We start from the raw sequence: 22300 nt of genomic DNA on the forward strand, positions 1-22300 counted from the left end.
TAGTTGGACAAACATTTCGACAGGTGTACAGCTGGCCATTTTGGAAGTCAGGAGATAATTAGCAACGGATGGTATGAATCTCATAAACAAAATCCTTGATGTTAAAACTTCAGTGCATAATTTGATTAGCCATAGACAGATACCTGCTGGTTTTCCTCAGTCAAAGGACAGCAAGCTCTTTTGTCACCGCAAGATTTGCTGACGCAGCTCAATGCAACTGTATGCCTGATGACTAGAACTCAGAGATTCACTCAAATACAAAGCAAATCTATAAAAAATATCTCAAACAGTGCGATGTCACCGCCGTCATACTGTCGCCAACCCTGCTATCAGATTTCCAGACCACAAAGCCAGTCCCCAGAAACATCTCGTTAGCCTACAGACGACTGATCCACCATGTGTACATACTGTAATTAGCACAGCCCATAACGGGGATGATCATGGCAGAAACCAATCAGAGAAAACTAGAGTTGGTCCCAATGGCAACTTGTAACCTGGCTTGGAACTCATGCCAAGTCATTTCCTCCAGACAGGTTTATGCCGAATAATGGATTTTTTCTAAGGTTTCCTCGGCCGAAGGTTAAGGAGTCCCAAGGGGTTCACGGTGAATTGGTACTCCTAAACTTTGGCGTGCTTAATGGTAACTTGAATCAGTAAGAAGTCAGACACCATATGGTCGGAGGGCTTGTTATTAATAGTGACCCGGGGATAGATGGCAAGTTAAATAATGGTATAAGCAGATCAGGGCGATGAATTTTGCAACGAAGGTGTCCCATACTGTGAATTCGACATTCTACACGCTTTTTTGGTCAGCACTGCACATGGTAATGTCAATGTCAATGATTGCAGATTTCGGATATATTACATTTACTAATTAACAGCTTTAGATGATGATAATGGCAAAATATCCACCATGTGCCGTGTCAAAACCATGACAACCACATACCGCCATGACAGTGCACCGTTAGGACAAGACTTCGTGCATTTCAAGCAGAGTTACGATAAATAACCTAATTCTTTCGAAGATGGCAGCACCCATCCTCAAGGCGCGCAAGCATGAGCAAACGTCTCGTTGGCATTCTGTCTAAATGATCATCAAGCATGGTCAATGATGCAAACTCCATCATTTATCAAATGTTGACATCGAAATTAGGATTGCAGTTACACATGTAGCAAACAGGGTTATAAAGTGGACTGTATCAACATGCCCCAGTAAGTGCAGAATTAACCCTCAAGGGTTGGAAGTTTTATTGGACATGTTGGAAACAATTCGTCAAAAGTAATTGGTTTATATCAGTAGTGTTTATTAACGTTAACCCGCTGATCATGTAACTGTTCAAGGAAAGGCACATACAGATTGTTTTTGATACGATTAATTTATTGCCGTAGGCTACCCTGCCTTTTAGCGATCAATGTTTGGGTCTATGACTAGAATGCAAGTGCCAAGCAAGTCATGGGGCACTCACTTGAATTCGAATCTTGATCTTAACTTGGCTAACTACCAACAGCGATGAACCAAGCCCACACAAAGTCAGCAATCCAGCCTGCAGCCCAATATAGCAAATGTTGCCCCAAGCATCCGAATTCTGCCAGCCTTGAGGGATACTGTGAAGTAATCGGCAGTATTGGGATTCAGATTACTGAAATGTCTCCGAGAAATGTCTTGTCATAGAAATCCAACCACAGCATACTATTAAGGAGACAATCAATACATGTTCCTTGTCAAATATTTTTTCGTAATATCCATTGGGGCAAGAGCAGACGGCAACGGGGCTAAAATCAATGACGCTGTGGATCCAAGGGTAGTCACGTATAAGATATGCTGCGATACTCAAGTTAGTAGTGTACTTCCAAAGTTTCCCAGCAAAGTCTTGGACGATGCCACATCCATTTCATCAGAAACCTACATGTACATCAAATGAATCAGCCCAGACATGGCATTGTTCTCAGAAGGAACCGTTTGCCCATCGCGAGGCAAAATATCAGGCAGTTTCAACATGGATTTTCCCATTCTAAAGAATGGCTGCACCAATCACAATATCTGACATATTCCATTATTCGACCTGAATCTCGCTATATTCACTACCCACAATATTTTATGGCATAACATATCTTGTACACAAGAACATATGAATTTATCACCAAGATATATCCTGCTGCACTTACCATGATTACTAGGCTCCAGACTTTCTGGTATAAACAAGCAGGCACAAATTGCTTTCAACATAAAGAACCAGTACTATCTTTAAATCGATGCACTTTCCTGCTTTATAGACTTGGGTCTGAGCATTTTGATCTAAACTTGATTGCGGTCGAAGGAAAACTGAACCAGACATCCCCAGGGTAAGATCATTTTGGTTTATCCGGATATAAAACGACCGAAAGCAATTCATACTACAAACGAAATGAATAAGGTGTCATGCTATTTTGACTATCTATGGTTTTCTTCATAATATCTTAGACTGTTAGCTGCCATAGTTGTTACCATTATGTACAATTGGTTTAATTGAGTGTAGTGGAGTACTGGCTTGTCCAATTCTCAATCCAATGGTCGCAGGTTCAGACTCTGGTCTGGGATTCACTTTCTCTTTCACATGTCGAGCTCAAGTGAACAAGGGCTGCAAGAACTACAGCCTTGTGGCAAAGAAGCCTCTGCAGAGACATATACAAGTTGTTTGGAAGCAGTTTGAGACCAATTCTGGTCAGTAAAAGCACTTTATTAAAGCCACCAAGGGGTAAAAGCATGCTCACCTTACACACTTTCAGCATCAAAGTAGAATTTCAAATCCGAGGGGAATCACAGAAGGTAATCAACTCTTTTCTGGGTTTTTTTTTGTAAAACACCTGACGGAACACTTTTTTATCCATTTGAATAAATCATTTTTATACCATTTCAGAAAAACTCAAGAGAACGACATTCTTAAACGCGACGACTGGTTTCACTGGGCGTACAAACAGACTGACCACCATTACAACATATATATATAAGCTAAAACTTTCCTGACTGTTACACAAACAGTTTTTCAGTTTTCTCTGGTGCTATCGAGATAAAATAACCATAAATTTTAAGACCAAACGAACAAGCCACACTTAGCCTTTATCAAATTAACTCAGACTGTAGTAAGATACTATCAAAGCTATCTTTTAAGTCGGGCAAGGCTACGGAGAATTTGCAGCCATAACTCACAAGAGATATCATCATTTAAGAATTATTCATGAAATTGAGCAAGATCTCTCTCAAAGTGTTATCCTTGTGTAAAAGTCTTATGAATTATGCAAAAATTGCCCGCACATGTCCAGAATATCCCATTTGTTTAAATTATCAACAGTATGAGGGGTTTTGGTATGGAAACCTTAAAATCACATTACAAAACGTGTCCATTTGTTGGAAATTAGAAGTGCTTTAAAATGGCTTACGTTGCACATGTCATCCACATCCATTTATATTTGATTCCAGGCGTTCGAGTACTGCCGGGGATGGTTCGAATCGGCAGCTGGTATTTTTGAGGATACCTTGGGGCAAAAAAAGTATAGGTGTCGGACCGTGACTTTTCTAATCAGAATTAGACGGTCTTAGTTTCAATATCAGGGGGTCCTTTGCGATTTTATGAGCCTAGAATCTGTGCCATTTGAAGCGGGTCTCAATCCCCAGTTTGGCCTCAATATGTAACATAACTTCCATTTGCCACGCGAGGTTGTGCGTAATTGTGCGGGTGTCAATTATACTCGTCCACATTCAAGGCCATATAGCCAAACAATAGCCGAGATGGCCCCATGTTTTGACATCAAATAAAGAAACTAGATGCATTTGGCTATCTGCCGGTGGTAATGGCACCTTAGTGCAACCTCAATGTGCTCATGACGAGACGAGAGCAAATCTCACGGGTAGGATTGAAAACCGCCATATTGCTGACATCATCGGCACCAACAACTATTTCTTTTGACCCTGCCGGAGTCTTTCAAATCAATTGATTGACTGACTCTGACCCTGCTGACCTCGATTTTTAAAAACTTTCAAAAAAAGGTCATTCAAACGTTAAATCTACTCCAAAGATAATCTTTTATATCACTGAGATATATAAATGCGATATGTTGAGAAAAATCTGTACAAATATCGAAATATACGATTACTTGGATCTATTTCGGCAAATCACTTTGCCACCTGCGCGAACTTGGCACAATTACGGCGCGCTCATTTGCATATAAGAGGCGAATAAAATCTCCACTTCAGCATGAAAGCCTTGACGGTTCAGCGCTAAGAGTGTTTGACTATGGATCGGCTGGTCACGGGTTCGACTCCCGGTGAATCTGCTGCAGCTTTTTTTCCTTCTTCCTTATCTTTTTATCTAATTATCCATGTACAGATGTCGAAATTTTCATTATTATCATTTTCCAAAGATAATCTTTTATATCACTGAGATGTACTAATGCGATATGTTGAGAAAAATCTGTACCACTATCGAAATATACGATTACTTGGATCTATTTTGGTCAATCACTTTGCCACCTGCGCGACCTTGTCACGATTGCGGCGCGCTCGTTTGTATACCACAACATAATCTGACACAGCCAAGCTGCTTAATCCTAGATCTGACCGTTATTAAAGAAGCATGTTTCACTTTCTAAGCTTCAATTAAGTACATGTCTATCAGTATGGCTGGTAGTGTCTGGTGACCTGGTTCGCATTTCATATCACGGACCTCTGGTGTGGGTCTTGACGAGACATGACAAGGCTTGCGGTTCTGGTAAGGATCAAATATATTCATATGTGATACGGACACATACATGTGCATGCTCACAAGCAAGTGGCACCAATCATTATACAGGTCAAATGATTTGGCCTGTAAGTAGCCTCGATTCCTCATGAAGTGATTCGCATCATCCTCTGGATTGGAGTGGCCTTTTTTCAAATGCCTGGAATCAGCAACACCATGAAAACATTAGCCTTGTTTGCCAGAAAGACACTAACAACAGCACAACAACACTGTCCCAACATTCTAATTAGCACAAGGTGATTCATCTCCATTAATTAGCGGCACCACTCTCTTCTCATTAAGTCAGCCTCTCAACCAAATGAGAGCATATCCTCGTGTTGACACCATGTCTTGTGGGGCCTCCATTATTCAATTACAAGTAATGAAGTTGATGTCACAGACTTAAACAGTAAATGCCTACCTTTTTGGTCTACACATTTTGAAGATGACTCCAGAGATGAACATGGCCGAGTCCAAAGGCGCCAATGCAATTCTCCAGATCAAACACCACCATTTTTAAATTTTACAACTCGCCAAAAAGTTTCACGATTGTATACTGGCAGATAAAGAAATTTCAGTTTTTCAAATCAGAATTTTTTTTCTTTCCAATTTTATCCTAAAATGAAATGGCCAGGGCCATTGTGCTCACCTCATGTGGAGGAAAGATGGATAAAGAGCATGGTATTGTGTCATGTAGTGTTAGGTTTGATGTAGGTCCAAGCAATTACAATTTCCCCAAAATGGCCAATTTACAGTACATTCGACCTCTGTGACCTTGAAAAGTAGGTCAAATCAAAGAAGACCCGGGTGACACATTGAATGGTTGTTAGAATTAGATGTACCTATGATATAAAATTGGTGCCAATCGGGCAAGTCATTACTAGGAATAATGGCATTTTGAAGAATTTAGGATTTGGCCCCCTCCCTGGAGGCCAAACGGCAAATCAGATCGCACCAAACTTCGGTACCTGAGATCACCTGACCAAGGGGTACATGTGTACTTAATTTGTGATCAATAGTCATTGCAGTTAAGAAACGTGCCATAGTTACGGCCTGACGGCGAATTTACGCCATTTGACCTCTGTGACCTTGACAAGAAGGTCAAATTAAAAACCTGTGTGACATATACTGTATGGTGGTTAGATGTACCCATGATATCAAATTGGTGGCAATCGGGCAAGAAGTTAAGGAATAATCACATTTTTAAGGTTTTTGGATTTTGCCCCCTGGTGGTCAAGTGGTGAATCATATTGGACCAAACTTCGGTCCCTAAGATCACCTGACTAAGGGGTAAATGTGTACCAAATTTGGTATCAATAGTCATTGCAGTTTAGAAACGTGCCATCGTTACATCCTAACGGCCAATTTACACCATTTGACCTCTGTGACCTTGAAAAGGAGGTCAAATCAAAAACCCGGAGGATATATGATGCACCTTTGCTAGAAGTACCTACCATATTTTTTTCAAAATTTCCCGACTACTATTAAGGGAGATATTGCATATTTTCACTTTTAACGTTTGGCCCCCTGGTGGCCAAACCATGAAACGAATCGGACCGAAACTTAGTCCCCAAGGTGTCATTACATAAGGGTACATGTGTACCAAGTTTCAACTCAATAGCTCTAACAGTTACGAAACGTGCCCTGCTAACGGACGACGGACGACGACGGACGACGACGACGACGACGACGACGACGACGACGGACGACGGACGCCACGGTATGGGATAAGCTCACCTCTGCTAAGAGGTGAGCTAAAAACCTGGGTTATTTGTGAAATCTGCAAAAAAATGCCAGCGAAAATCAAGCAATTCACCATATTTTATCATACCAGGTATAGCATCCGTAATTTATAAATAGAGCTAATATAATGCCAGATTGAGTCATTTCTTCTTATCTATTTACAGAACGCTCTGAAATACGATAGCGCTTTTTCCAACATTCGTAGAAGCAGGGACAAAATGAGAAGCACATTCTCTTAGGACAACAATAAGATCTTCCGGCTTTGTCAGATTCATTGTGCATTCTCCCTTTTGTGTTCTGCTGAGGAATTGTATTACAACCAGTCCAGGCAGAGACATGGTGATATTTGGAAGAATATTGGTCTCTGTCAAAACAGCCAAAGGAAAATGACATATTCTGCTCGTATTTATAATTTTTTTCATCAAACATACTGACATACCTGAGTTCCAGAACAGAGAATGAGCAGTATACCAATCCATAGCTTGAATGTTGCACACATATTTGTCAGAATTGTACCAGGAATATTGGTCTCCAAAGGGAAACAAGCTAATTTGCTATATCTATTATTTTTCTTACAAACATACATACCGTGCTGCAGGACGGAGAATGAACAATGTTAAATGATCCATCACTAGCAACACAATAGCTTGCCTTTAACTTTTCTGTTGCCATGGGAGCTTGTCATGTTTTCCTTTCTACATCAAACGAATGTATGTAACATGCACCAAAGTGTTTAGTTGACAAGAACGAATACTTACATTACTCAGGTAGTTTAAAAACACACATGCATGTCTCACATATACACTGCGATCAACCAGATATTTGAAATATACCAGTAGAGCCCTTTGTCCACGCATTCGCATAGCTATGTGATCGAGGGACATAAAAATGGCAGATAGCACCAGAACATCACTACAAAGAAGATAAGGGGTCTATCCAACAATATACATAAAACCAGTGTGTTAAACAACATCATCTACCATCATAGGACAACCGAATCCCAAGGGCATCATCAGGGCACAGCACAAACCTCGTGTTCGAACTTTCATTACTCCCAACTTGATAACTGTATCTACGATGACGTTCCACATCGGCTTATTCTCGCCAGAGTCTTTCAAATGAAAGACTCTGTTCTCGCTAACCGGAAGGTGGAACCCCAGAATGGTTGCGATCACGTGATGGTTTTATGGATTGGGGCAATGATGAGAACAGACAGTAGGTTATGACCTGCCAGACACGACAATTAGTTGAACATACAGGTGTAGACTTGGCAGATGATTATTTAGTTTCAGTCTCGGTCACCCAAGGTGATTTCTATCATACACACTAGCTAATCTCAGTAATGAATAGTCACTGAATTTCGGAGAATGGTGTTCGAAGGTTATAGCATCTGACTGAGCATGTCATTCACATTAGCTAATCTCAATAATGAATAGTCACTGAATTAGAGAGAATGGTGTTCGGCAGGTTAGAGCATTGCACTCTCAGGTCAGGCTCAGGTCAGTATTAATGAAATAGAGCTCCAAGACAGCCCAGAGATACTCTGCAGAGGCCAATACCATGGACACTGGCAAAGATTTACAGATGGTACCATAGTATACGATTGACGTGGCCATTCTTTGGAATGGTAGCTATGAGAACTTTCAGATGGATAACCAGCACAGTTTCTTGATTAAATTAGTATGAATCAAGATCGTCTGCATCTGTGCACCAAGGGGTTGATGAGAAACTACCAAAACAAGCTGAGAAAGATACAATACGCCATTCTATATGATGGTGTGCAATTTGAATAGGATTCCTGTAGGCACCGTTTGGATATCAAGTATCTCATAACCATGCCAAAACAAAAAGCTGGACGTATGTAAAAGTACATAGCAGCACAGAAAAACTCATCACATATGACTATTAACGATGTTGCCTAAAGTAAACACTCGAGGACGAAATGCTAACTCTTTGTCAAGACAGATTGCAAAATACTTTTTTTCTTTCTGTCTGTTGTTATAACCTGTAAATAGATGCTGAGAGATGAATTTAATGAAAGCAAACATTTCTATATCGGATACCTGACATCACCAACCAATCCAGGAGGAAGTTAAAAGGCTGTAAATACAAACCTAATGAAGCAACATGAAATTAATGCACCTTAACGATTCTTAAAAGCGTAAATTGCGCGCTTCATTGATCACGGGTCTCCAGGATGTTACTTAGACCAGACAAGGGTACTCTGACATGCAATAATAAAATGGCGGATGACGTTTCGTCAATTTGTTAATATTCTGACACGTCAAGAGATGCGCCGATGATCACTCTGACGCGCGGACAGCTCGATAAATAGATTTTCGACTTCCTGTACAATTCCGGGGAGCAAATAGATACGATTATCCAATTCTTCGATGTCAGAACAATAAACATTTTTAACATGGGCAGTTGGGTTATAATGTTTAGCCGTGCGACTAAAAAAGTTGATATTTTGGGGTCATTTGAACTGTCGAAGCACATCAACCACTATCAACAGGATTGTCGTATTTTGGTCTTTGAGTGACAAGGTGTACCAACTCTGTCTGGGACGCTGGTACTATTTTGGTAGACCATGGAGGGTTTGTGTTGAGAATATAAAAATGTTATACAAATCTCAACAGCATTTATGAGCAAGGTCAGGTGAGCACAAAAATAATTCTATGTGGGCTGGGCTAAATGCCTCTCATGGGTGTGAGGGTGTATCAGCTCTCAATCAACTAGCTTCCTCCACTATGCTACATGTAGCTTACCGTTGAAGCGTCTCTCAAGCCCCTTGCCGTCGAGCTCTCGGAAGAATTGAGCCAACTTCTTTCAACAGAATAGAATATCTATAAATCCTTATAAAATCTAATACAATCATATCAAATGAAGAGTGATGGGCACAGTATAAAAATCAATTTCAGGTGTCATGTTAGAGGAGAATCCTGTTGTTTTCTTATCAGTGGTCACGCTATGTCATAGCAATTTCTTAATCAGACACTAATTTTATTGATACATTTCAAAAACTGTTGGATTTCAGTCTTCTCTTGAAGGTTGTAGACGGCATGTTATACTTATCAGCGGTCACGCAATGCTACAGTGAGTTCAGTTGCGAATAGTCTAGCGATGCATCGCAGTCATATCTAGGATTCTGATGACATCTTCATTTCTCCTTCTCACTTAGGTAGTAGTTAGTGTGATTCTGGATTTTCAATCAAAGTGCCATATGCGTAGGTTATCCAGGAATATTTAGTGGCTATCTGTATCTCTATGACCACTGTATTTTGATCGGCCATGAAAACGTCATGGCCATCTCATCTTAGAATCCCCAATAAGCACATTCATGGATTTTCTTGACGAAAACATTGCGAGTTAATTAATCGAGTATCGGTTAGGTGGCCATGATGCAAATAGTTATGATTGGTCACGAAAAATCGCTACGGCGATACCACATATAGGACGGGACGGATCAATGAATGTGTCTTCAGACGGTAGTGCCATTGACGTTTTGTGGCAATATCTAGTAACTATTAGTGGTTGGACGTTTTACTCTTGACACGTTCAGTTCAATATTCCATTACTTCATCTCTCTGACCACTTTTGCTATTACGGATACTAACACTAAACATGACTTGAGCTGGTCTGTCGTCTGGTTTCTAGTTAAAGGTTTTGATCAATCGGTTGATATCAACTGACTCCAACTAGAAATATATCGACTGCTCTTTCAGTGTATTCTGGCATGCGTTTGCGTGAAATCATCATGTAAAATGTAGCAGATAGAACTACTCCATTGAACAAAGAAATCGTTTCCAACATTCAGGACACCAGACAACCAATTTCAGCTACGAAAGACCCAGCCAATTAATAGACATGTTCAGTAGAGGATAACAGTTCTGAACATGAGCCAAGTTCCCCAAGGAAATCTTCTGTCTGACTCTTTTTTTCATGCACCTGACAGAAGGCGACATTAAGTGTAGTCCATTCTGTTGAAACTGTTCCATATATGCTTTCTTCTTATAGAAAGGTATTATCTTTAAGACACCTAACAACCGATTTCAGCCACGGAAGACCCATGCTTCTTTAGTATTGCAGAGCAACCAGCTCAAACATGAACTGAGCTCCCCTAGGAAATCTATCGTCTGGCAACTTATTCTTCTTCCAAGAGCTAAAATATCACTGAATCTTCAAAGCAAGATTTGCATGTCATTCCTGAGACTTAAGGGCATAGTCCTCTTATAATTTATTGTACAATTTCCTTTTTTATCAACGAGGTTTTGGCACGGACACTTAAGCCAAAGGTGCGGCTGACGTCAAACCCGGTGAAGGAAAGGACGGCGACATCAGTTATGACTTGAACATGTCATTCAGTGCCACAGCTTATAATTCAATGAGCATGACATTATCCTTTACCTCTGTTTCATTAGACTAAGTATTAATCCAAACCGAATGTTTAAAAAAAAATCTTTCAGTCCTTGCACATTTTCTCTGTTCTAGAGATTGAAACTTTGCGTTTGACCAAGTGATTCTAACATTAGCAGTGTGAGATGTCGGGACGTTCATAATTAATGTTGGCCTTACTTTTAATGATGGGGTTCAAATCTGGTGTCAAGAAAAAATGGCCTCTTTATTTTTCGATACACCCCATAAAAGTTTTATTGCAAGTGCATGAATTTTATAACTGCAGCAGTGAGAATGTATTGGGAAAACTCTCATCTGCTGACAGAGATTTTATTCCATTAGTTGAATAAGTATAATAATCCAATAGTGTGTTGGTTCGTCCACTTTAAATCTTTAAAATATGCAAGCAACCAAGTACAAATATGACAAACTGAAAATCTTGCCCGAGTTGGGCTGATTAATGCCACTTATGCATTTGGTATAACACAATATATTCAGAACCATGTAAACTTAGCATGAAATCAACTGAACTGAAATAACTGTCAAAATGGGAGGTTACATGCTTAGTCAAGGTACTTTAACACCAATTATGGTTCAATTGGGTACTCAACAATTTCGTGCACTGGCATACAAACATTTTGACCCACAATTTGAAAATTGCACTCTGCTCGGTCTGCAGCAATGACGGTCAATAACTTTGTCCAAATTTACCCCATTATTGTTTGAGTAATCATTGGATGATAATGACATACAATGCAGCCTAAATATTATCTTATGACAGATTGCACAGCAATATGATAAATTGCTAAAAACAATCTAAGACCAACAATCTGTCAATCGATACCACCAGATTTGGTCTTCTACTCTTTGCAATCGAATGAAAAAACGATCAATGGCAACAGCGTCTTTTTCAGTGTTTGCATTCATCAAACCACTGATTTCAGGCTACAAAATTTTTAAAACTGACTATGTGCCGAGTTTGCCTGAATGAGCACGCAATCTCGGTACCCGCAACGACCTGTAATCTGCACTGATTTGGAGTACACCGTCTCTAATCAATTCTTGCTGACTTTTTGCAATCATGGTTTCCTTGAGAAGATGTCAGTGTCGGCAATGAATGTCAGATACAGAAAAGAACAGCTGGGGTAGAATTTCTGTCACTGTACTGCATGATCAGATGTCCATTTTGGAGATTGGTTTTCTAAGTAATGGGACATATCATTTTTGTCGCATTGCAATTTCTATGCTGCATTTCAGTTGCCACCAACTGAAAACTTCAGCTTTTCTTCATTTGACTAGCAATCTGGCTTTTATTTACATCAATTCACACGATTTCTGGTAAACTGAAATGAAACCGCTTAAGATGAGGATTTCCCTACCTCTTTCCGCCGAGCTTCAGACTCTGCAGACTCCGGTGATGGTTTCCGTTTCTCTTTCTTTTTACTCCTCTTTTTCCTCCCACCCCTTGCAGCAGCGGCGGGTTCGACGGGCGATGGAGTGGTGGTGACTTGGTTATTCAACTGTTCATGGTCTGAAATGAACAAGGATAACACCGAATATAATGAGACATTTGAAATCATTGAAAGCAGTATTTGTGACAGGTTTGATTTCTCAAGCACTCCGATTCTTTTCGGCTTCGAGTAAAATTTCATTCACTTCTCACTTTGAGTTACTAGAGTAGACACTTGGACTGAGTATTGACTACTTCCGAAGTTTCAGTTCTTCTGGTTTACAAGTCAACTTCTACTAACAGACACTCAGACAGCTAATTTGCTTCAGGCTTGTTTTGTGTTACGGTCGGGAATGTCAATCGATTCTAATTTGTTAATGATTTCCATTAGCCAGTACTCATTCGATGCCTTTACTGTAAACTGTGAAATATCCGTGGCACAAAATATTCACCTAATTGTCCTTTCACCATTTCGGGCAACATAACTTCAGTCAATTGATTTTCGATGAAACAATAACATTGATGACACTCACACATTCCATTTTTCACGTTTCGAACCTAGGTGACCAATATCAAACAACTTTACAGTATCTAACTTAATGATGCTTTTCCAATCTTCATAGGAGAGCATACTAACCTAAGACATTGCTTCATAATGCTTCCTACGATTTCAGAATGAAGAATGTTAACTATCAACTAATTGTAATCGACACGCTGCGACAGTTTTATTCAGCCATTTACCAATTCCTCTGCATGCGTGATTTAATTTCATGCTCGACTACCGTGGCCAGCATGATACCGACTCAGAGCCAGTGGATTTGATGCTAAGATAGCCGTCGCAGGTGGCTCAATGCGGCAATACTGCAAGCGATGCATCATTTGAATTGGTTTATAAAATCCATTTATTTCGAGATTACAACGGTCTCAGGGCCAGCTATCACACTTCCTCTCACGGTGCTCCTTTAAATGACAGATGCAAAGGGGCATGTTTTTGCTACTGGCGGTATTTTTCTAATGCTGTTGTGCCGTGGTTTTCTTTTCGTAAACAAACTTTTTAAGCTCTGAGCTGCCAGAAAGTAGAGTACAGTGGTGAAGGAACCTTCGTGGCCTTTACAGGCGTTGGATTTAAACTGAAATGTAATAGGAAGTGGAATAGAGTCCTAGGAACTAGAACCTCTTGAGCTCTCAGTTGCCAAGATATCGAAAATGTCCTTGCCATAAGTCTCTTAAACCTTTCGAATGCTGAACTGTCTTTAAGCAGGAAATTCCTTTGCAGAGTCAACCAATACTGACAAGGAAGAAACAATAGCGACAAGACGAGAACGGGATGCCATTTTTCAAACATACAGTTTGAAAGACAGGAAGATATCTTGCGGCAAGAATTTCGAGACATATACAGAATTGATTCTCCAATAATATTCATTCGAAAAGCACAATTCCTGCCCTAGAGCAACCTCTTTATTATTTATGTCACATATTGCGACAGCCACAAAATATTATTACAAGCCCTAAGGTAAGAACTTAGCTTACTAGAGGAGTCGAGCAACCAGAACAATTTCTCCATAACATTCAAGTGCCTTTCGTGTCTGTCACATTTCAATTATGACAGTAGCAGCCACAAAACGATACTTGAAAGCTTTTTTTTTATCAGGCTGAAAGTACACAGAGTGTCAAAATGTTACAAAAAAACAGATTTGGCGCTAAGTTGTTGACCATATCAAAAACGATTCTTGCTTTGGTTTCCATCTTGCAATTTGCGAAAAAGACCTTTTCTGTGGAGAAACTGTCAGCACAATGGATCTAGACTTGCCCTCAAGACACCTATTCTATTTCTAGTAAATTCAATGAGATCATAGAAAATCATTCCATTCTGTAAAAGCCATCGCGCCGCAAAGGGGATTTCATCCTTTGGCATACTCTACCTACCTCCTAGAATTTATTTCTTCTTCAGATATGATTTTTCTTCATGCCTTGAAGGGCGATATTTGTATTGTCACTAAGAAGGTTTTAGACGCTAGTAATGGATTTTTTCCTTTCTTCTCGATCTTCGGGACACATTATTACACCTATATGTATTGTTAACAAAATGTTTGCTTACACGCATATGACCTTGGAGAAGTAACGTATTGTGTACTCAGAGAGATGAGATGGAAGTCATTTGTGCTCATTTTAACCTCACATAAGTTAACCTCAAATACCCGTAGCATGGTGCTTTGAATGATGAACATTCTCCCTCTCGGCAGCAGCGTGGCATCAACCAGTCATGTTCTTATGCATACTGCCATCAGGTCTCTACCCTGTAGAGGCTACAATGGTATTGTACCTATTTGCCTTACATACATTTGGAATCGTCTCATATCATATCAGCATTACAAATCCTCCCATAATTCCTGTACAGAAAGTGTCCTCTATCATCTAGATATATCATATTACAACTAATAACATCACACAAGATCTGCCCTCACATGAATCTTTAAGTCTTTCCCCACCATGATAGGAAAAGATTACACCGATCTAGTTGGGATCATCCCACATCGCTCTCGTCCTCGCAATCAATACCAAAATCTATTTATAGCGTTATGACATTGTGCTATTGACGATCGTTCATATCTCGTTATGATATGGTGCGCTAGGGCCGCTGACCACACACATTCGCTAATGTCCTCCCACTAACTCTGTTAGACGTACAAAGCATCCTTCTCTCACATTCTTAAGCTATCCCTAAGTGTTAACCCTCAGAAATATGTTTCGTTCATTTGAACCCACATGTAAGTCAAGTGTATATAACATTTTGAAAACCCCACGCTACAAATGACGGACTAGAATTATCAGCCATTACCTTCAGATCACAAGTCGGATACTCTTCCACCGAGCCACCATGCTTCATAGCGAGTATAACAACCAAAGGCAATTTCTGAGGATACACGACTAGGCTAACCTCTCCAAACTCAATGTCAAACCAATATTCATTAGATACAATATGAACACATTTCTGCCACCCTTAAGCTACCTGGAGATGTTTACCCTAGCTTGATAGTTCATCTCATTATAACCAGTCCAAGACCATGCACATATCATCACAAAAATATCACAGCGATTTCAGCTACATTCAAGATGGAAACAAAAACGGTCACTCATACTTTCGTACCACGAAAATCTCTGCAGGGTTGATTAGTTCACCCACACCCCATTATTAGGTAATCTCCATCGGGTAACTTAGTTACGAGTACAAAGAACATATTTTCTAAGGATGATGTAAAGCGGCCTGGAGGTAGGGACATGACTAACAAGTCATATCAGGCATTGGGTAATCCGTGGAACCGAGAAGGGCGCACGGTTCATGCTTTTATACTGGGGTAATACGGATAATTTCTTCCCTCAAGAGCTTTCTAGTCCAAAGTGTAGACCGAGAATGTACTCGTAAAGTTAGTGATTGAACAGTTGGCGGCCAAAAACATTAGCATCCACAAGTGGGTGTTATTAGATTTTTATGTATCAAGTCTGGCGGATTGTCTTCCAGTTCACAGAATGTATATCAATATTCAGACTAGGGGACACTTGCGCAGCTGTAAGTTATTCTTGACTTAAGTCAAGCATGGTATCCTTACATACCAAGGTAAATAGTTGTGTGCACAAACATCACAGCACATCATTGATGAGGACAAGGCTGGACGTGGCATCTTGTCAGAGAAAATGCCCACAGGAGACCAGTGGCAGCCTCAAAATGTCTAGCATAGTTCAGGACCTGCTCCCCTCAACCTGTCCCCGCTCACCTTGGCCCTGCAACTGTGATATTCATACAATGGTCTTCAGGAACGAAGACTTTTACCTTTACCATTACCACCAGTCTGCCAGAACTGAATATAGTCTCAAAAGCTTCTGTATCACCTAGATGGCACAGGCCCTCGATCAATATTTGCTTTTTCCCCTACTGACGTTGGCCTTGCAACTATCACATTCATGCGAAGGACTTCACGCTTGTTGATCATTCCCTATATCATTACCAGCAATCCATCGATATTGAATCCCAACTTATCCAAGATCAAGTTCAACGAATAAGCTGACACACTGATATGACTGGAGAACGCTATGCCAATAACAATTATATATGGATTAGGTGTCCGGGACAAGGGCGTCAGCTCAAGTTACCAAGTATTATCTGTGCGTTGTTCAGAGAAGCGTACGAGTACACGTCCATGTGAAGGGTGGCTCAGAAAAGAAACCAAAACTGTCAGACCCATCACAGCATCCTGTTGGCAACCAGAGGTGCAGGCTGGACTCCGACACCCACCCCCCTCCCAAACCCAACTTATTCGTTAGAAACATTGTCAGAATTCAATTCAAAGGGTCGTATAGATTTTTATCTACATTTGACATTTCTATCACTTCATCATGATTGAGTGGACTGGAGACGCAGTGCGACTGTTTCATATATTGATATCATATGCCTGTCTCCCCATGACAATAACAGGAAGTCAGACACAAGCCTACGACCCTGTGGAACATACTTGTAACAAAGACCCAATAGAACCTTTGGACAATGTTATACGTCTCCTCTACTTGTTAAGACTGGTAGGTTAGAGGAGCGGGACAAATGACATTCGCACGATTACAGATTACCTGACAATAACCAGAGCATCTTTTGTTTAGGTATTATCATCAGTGCAGCATCATGTGTACGTTATTAGGATGTATTTCATCAAGAGGAACATCTACCTGTTGAAAACCAGGGACTGAGAAGGGCATAATAAAAGTTTGTGAATGATGGCTTGAGGACTTCTTTATCCTCGGTTAGTCACAGAGTACCGATGCGAGCAAATAATCGAATGGGCATTGCAAACTCCAATTTCTTACTGGTTTGAGCAGAAAAAAAACAATTGATGGAAATATTTGTTTTTCTGTTTTTCATCTATCCGAGTTGAATTTTTTCATCTGTTCAAATTCTGAAAAATTTTCGAAGCCAAAAAAAGTTTTGAGACTGATGATGTTGCTTCATGTTGAGCAGTAAAAAAACAATTGAACAAAATATTTGGACACATTTTTTTTGGTACTGATGATGTTGCTTTATTTGGAGCAGAAAAACACCAAATGAAAACCAGAGGAACAGTTCCTTGGGTGAATAATAATTCGCAGGGTGCCACGTTCGGATTTTTTTCGATTTTGACATCTCTGACCTTAGAAGTCTGTCAAATTCAACCGGTCTTTGATTTACGAGTATATATGCCTGACAGGTGTCTATATACCAGAGAAAATGTTCCTAGGGTAAATAATAACGAAACGAGCCACGTTCGGAAATATTTTCGAATTTGACCTCTGTGACCTTGAAAAGTATGTCAAATCAAAAGCCCGTTTACTACATCATGTGAGCCAAAAAGCAGGCAACATGTCAAAGGTTTTCATCAACTCTGGTATTTGCTCCCAATTGATTAGAAGTACAGAAAATGGCGTCCCCTCTCCGCTGCATAAGAATGTCCGTATCAGAAGTTGACACAGCTAATTCATCATGTTCAGTGACAGCCACGTCAATGTCAACAAAATTACCATTGTTGATCAGTGCTAGGCTGGTCCGTGGATGGACACAGTCGCATAGCTGGGGAGGTAGTCGATCAATGCAGCTGAGAAATTAAATGAAAGGATCAATGCAAGAACCCAGAAACCAACATTTCCTCAGTTTGTTTCTTGCAGGACCAATAAGCTATGAACTGTCGAAGTCTAATGGCATGACCATTCGTTGGTAATCTCTTGGTTGGATTGTCTGATGGTACCAGTTTTACACAAATTGAGGTAGAATCAATTATTCCGATATTTCCGCATTATAGCCCCGTGTGTAAAGTGGTATGCTTTTAAGAGCCAGGCGATGCATAAACAGAGCACATGATCTGAAAATTCTTCTTTTCCCGAACCCCTGATCCAAAAATACATAACTCAATACGAGTACAATGGTACCATGATATAGATGAAAGATCGGATATTCTCGGCTAAATGGGCAATGTGGAGTTGGAACCGATACCACAGATTGGAAAGCCCCACACGCAATGACGTTGTATTGTGGAGTATTGGAATCCAATCATGGACAAGTAATAGAGCGTGGACTGATGCTATCAGCGGGGAAAAAATGGAAGGATTTTCTGAGAGAATGGTTGACTTGACATTGGCAAATTCCACCGGGAACATCGGAAAGGAGTCACTGAACAGATCCCGGACACTGCATAGCTTGGCCTCTGGGTAGATCTAACTTGCCCTACTCACCTAGGTGTATAAATGGGTACCCACTGGAACGATCAGGTTGTCGCGCCGATTGAACAGCTCATCTCAGTTCTATTGACAGGTTTCAGGTTATACCAGTGTTAAATAGCAAAGTTGGTTGATAACCTAATATAATCTTATTGATATCAGACTACTCAGCAACCATCGATAAATAAAGGGTTAAATGTATGTTAGTGTGTGTTGGAACAGGCAAAGGATACTGGCATTGATTGTGCCATCTTACTCTTCTTCTTTGCATCTCAATCTTAGAAGAACTCTGGTGATAAATACTGTCCACCGTACTCCAAATATTTTAATTCACATCGTAACATCTCGGAAAATTGTGTGTCGAGATGCATTGCCCTTGAATCAGCTTTGTAAAATCTCACAGAAGCATTGGAGTTCCCACATCTAGGAACACTAACTACATAAATGACTGGCGTTGGACACTGGTCCCTACACTGGTGCAGAGCGAACAGAGCAAACTGACCTACCGATCGACAATGCTAATTCTGTCTGATCAACGATCGTGAATAACTTGCTAATTCAGTTGACAGTGATGCGACTGTCCCTGAACGTGGTGTATTAGCTTTGTCAACTCACAATTTCTCAGGGGTACTCTTGCACTGGGTAACCCTCTCTACGATTACATTGCCAAGAACACCCACTCCTTCTGATGAGACATACAGCCATACACCCTGACATTTCCAATGACATTTCCTTTCCTCCATCTGACAAAACAAGGTATTTTGTATCATCCAGTTGTGTTTTAATATATTTTTATTCATAGACTATTACTGCCACAAAGAACAGCTAGGTTTGAAGCTTTTATCACGACTGTCCTCATCATTCTTTCCTTTTGATAGGAGCACACATACATATTTACAGACTAACATGTCCATCAGGGTCGAAAGACAGATCTTAGCGATTTGAAAGCGAGAATATTTTTCTATTGACATGCCATTGCCATCACAACGAACCCTGGGTCTAGGGCTTCCTTCTGTTGCTGTGGACCTATTGGCACGACTACCCTTGCGCATCCTTCATAAACAGTATCCGTTCGCACGGGAAAAATCAAACAACGGCTCCATTCTTTCTTGCAAGTCTGGTGAAAAAATTATCGCATGGACATGTGATGGGGTTTCAATGAAAGACCACCAGTTGAAATTTTCGCCTTGACATTTACGATATTCAGCCTTGAGCACTGTTGATAGTTTTTAGCTGGTTTGAAAGCATGTCATGCTCAGGCAATGACGATTTCTATCTCATTGGAAATGTGGCAATGAGGTTAATTTGAAATCTACAGAAACCTACAGAGATTGCCGGGAAGCTTCACTGAAATCAAATTAACCATTCTAACACACACTTCGATTGCAATGTCGCTTGTATTAAACACAGTGTCTCATTTTGGCCGTAGCAGTCTTTAATGTTTTGATCGAGATATGGATGGTTCGACTGAGTTGCACATGCTGTGTAAGATTCGTCAGAACGGAGCCACAGCTGAAGAGAGCTCAGTTTGTTGTATGCAGACGCACCCAATTCCGGAGTTGTCAGCTAATGAAATCCATGGTCAACTGAAGAAGAGCCAACAGGGGTTAAACACACAGTTACAAATGTTCATGATCCACTCAGCAAACACATCACACTAGAAGGGATACTTATATTAATGTCTTGTTGCAGATTATCCGATTATTCTATCTTGGATTAGATCAGTGTGTCTGAGTGTCTCATCTATCATCCCAAAGTCGACAGATTTTTGGCGGAATTTCTCAGGAGAATAATATTCAGTACAATGCACTTTTATGTTAGATATACCACCCCTTGGTCTAACAAATTGCTTACTGTCAGATAATACATTACAAAGTAATCGTTGGTCGTCATCGGAGACATGAAACGAAGTTGTCAACAACGTATTTGAAATGCATAACATGACAACCAATTTGAATTTTAACGAGTAAGAAACCAATTTTCAATGATGCATTACTATTTGGGTCATACATATGTAGATGAGTGTAGACATAGTTTGAATGCAGAACATCCAAGAAGCAGACAAAACTAATTGCAGTGAAAACCAATTTGAATTTTAAGCTTGGGAAGCCATATTAAGAGATCTATTACTAGTCGGGTTAGGAAGATTTGAATGCAGATTATCTTAGAAGCCGGTGGAAATATAATGGTACAGCCTTCACACTAGGGCTTGGCATGACTGAAGCTATTTCCGTTTCACACTGACACATTTCATGGCTACACTTGTACGGGTTTAGCATCTTGGGGTCAGCTCAGTTCATGCGGAGTTGACTTGTTATGGCAATGAAATGGCATGAAGCTGTAAGACTTCTCCTTCATACTAGTTTGGTTATTTTGTATTTGGGAACAAGCATTTCGAAATCATCAGTTTCAGAGGTCGTAAAGATGGAGATAATTGTAGTTTTCGAGATGCCATGATGGGCTATAAAGTTACGGTTGTGGTATATGATAACGAGACAAGCAGTTATAACTGTGTTGGGATATGACAGAAACTGCTTGTAAGAAATTGGGAGAGAGTATTTTTGATAATGTGATGTCGGGAGAGATAAAACCATTTTTCCCACATGCATTCTTTCTTTTGATTCCGATCAACACCATTTCAGGTTGTTTTTCTAACTTCTGTGAAGCATTGAGCCAAATGAACATGAGTAGTTGAAACTGCCGACAAAACTTTGAGAAAAATCGCCTCGGCCTCTTTGAATTAATTGATTTGATTTATTTCAAGCAAGAAAATCAGTTTCTATAGTACATTCTTTAAGACGGCAAAATGTAATCACATAAATGTCAAAATAGGGACTTTCTCACAAAGAAATCTAAATTCTTACGCCCAAATTCCCAAGCCACTTCAAAAACCTTTTCATATATCAAGTTTTACACTCTGACAGGAGTTTACGGCAATGCCTTCAAGACACCGCACAACTGACACTCACTCAATTTTTTCTCACAACCAACATTACATTGATTTAATAGAATTCAATAACGTGCTCGAAAAAAGAAATCAGTTTCGCTAATCAGTCAATCGGAGTGGGAGGTTTTTGCTTCCGCGTTTAGAATTTGGTCGATGGGGTTACATACTGGATTGATATAGATTTATATGAACTTTTTACAGATGGTCGCTTCCGATTTTCAAATAGCGTGTAAAATAAAGGAGCTTGAAAATTAAATTTTTTGAAATTTGATATTTGATATGGTTCATATTTGAAATTACATGTATTTAACCTAAATCACTATTGATGACACTTTAATATCTCATTCATGTGAATTTCATCCTGAAGCTTAAAGGGTTAAAATTCACACATTGATGACGTGCTCATTTAAAAATTAACTCGTGAACTATACTCTTGATGGGTCAACATGGTGAATCAGATGACTTCCAAATCACAGCAATAATTGAAGCAACGAACAGCTTATTTTCGTGGCGCTTTAGGCAGGGTTTACATGCAAACATGCCAGCAAAAAACTTTAAAGAAATCGAATGCAAAATGAAGACATTTTTCACCCCCACAAAGTTGTGCGCTATGTGAACATCAGAATACCAAAATTCCAATGACAAAGGCAACTTTTTATGATTACGGAACTCGACAGAAATGCTTGACGTCAAAGTGATTTATGGCTTTAACATCGATCAAAAAAAGATAGAGATATCAGAAATGTGACATATATTCCGGAAAAATAAACGGAGGAG

The 22300-nt window shown here is 40.0% G+C and overlaps 1 protein-coding gene across 9 annotated transcripts in view; it reads right to left on the reverse strand.

The window, feature by feature from the left end:
- LOC135494436 (uncharacterized) overlaps positions 1–22300 on the reverse strand; it is a 411711-nt gene that overhangs the window by 175484 nt on the left and 213927 nt on the right. For all 9 annotated transcript variants that reach the window (XM_064782395.1, XM_064782396.1, XM_064782399.1 and 6 more), the window contains one exon: positions 12272–12423. In XM_064782395.1, coding sequence (XP_064638465.1) covers positions 12272–12423 — 152 coding nt within the window. The remainder of the gene's footprint in view (positions 1–12271; positions 12424–22300) is intronic.

Source organism: Lineus longissimus, chromosome 10 (genome assembly GCF_910592395.1).
Source record: "Lineus longissimus chromosome 10, tnLinLong1.2, whole genome shotgun sequence".
Taxonomy (NCBI): Eukaryota; Metazoa; Nemertea; class Pilidiophora; order Heteronemertea; family Lineidae; genus Lineus; species Lineus longissimus.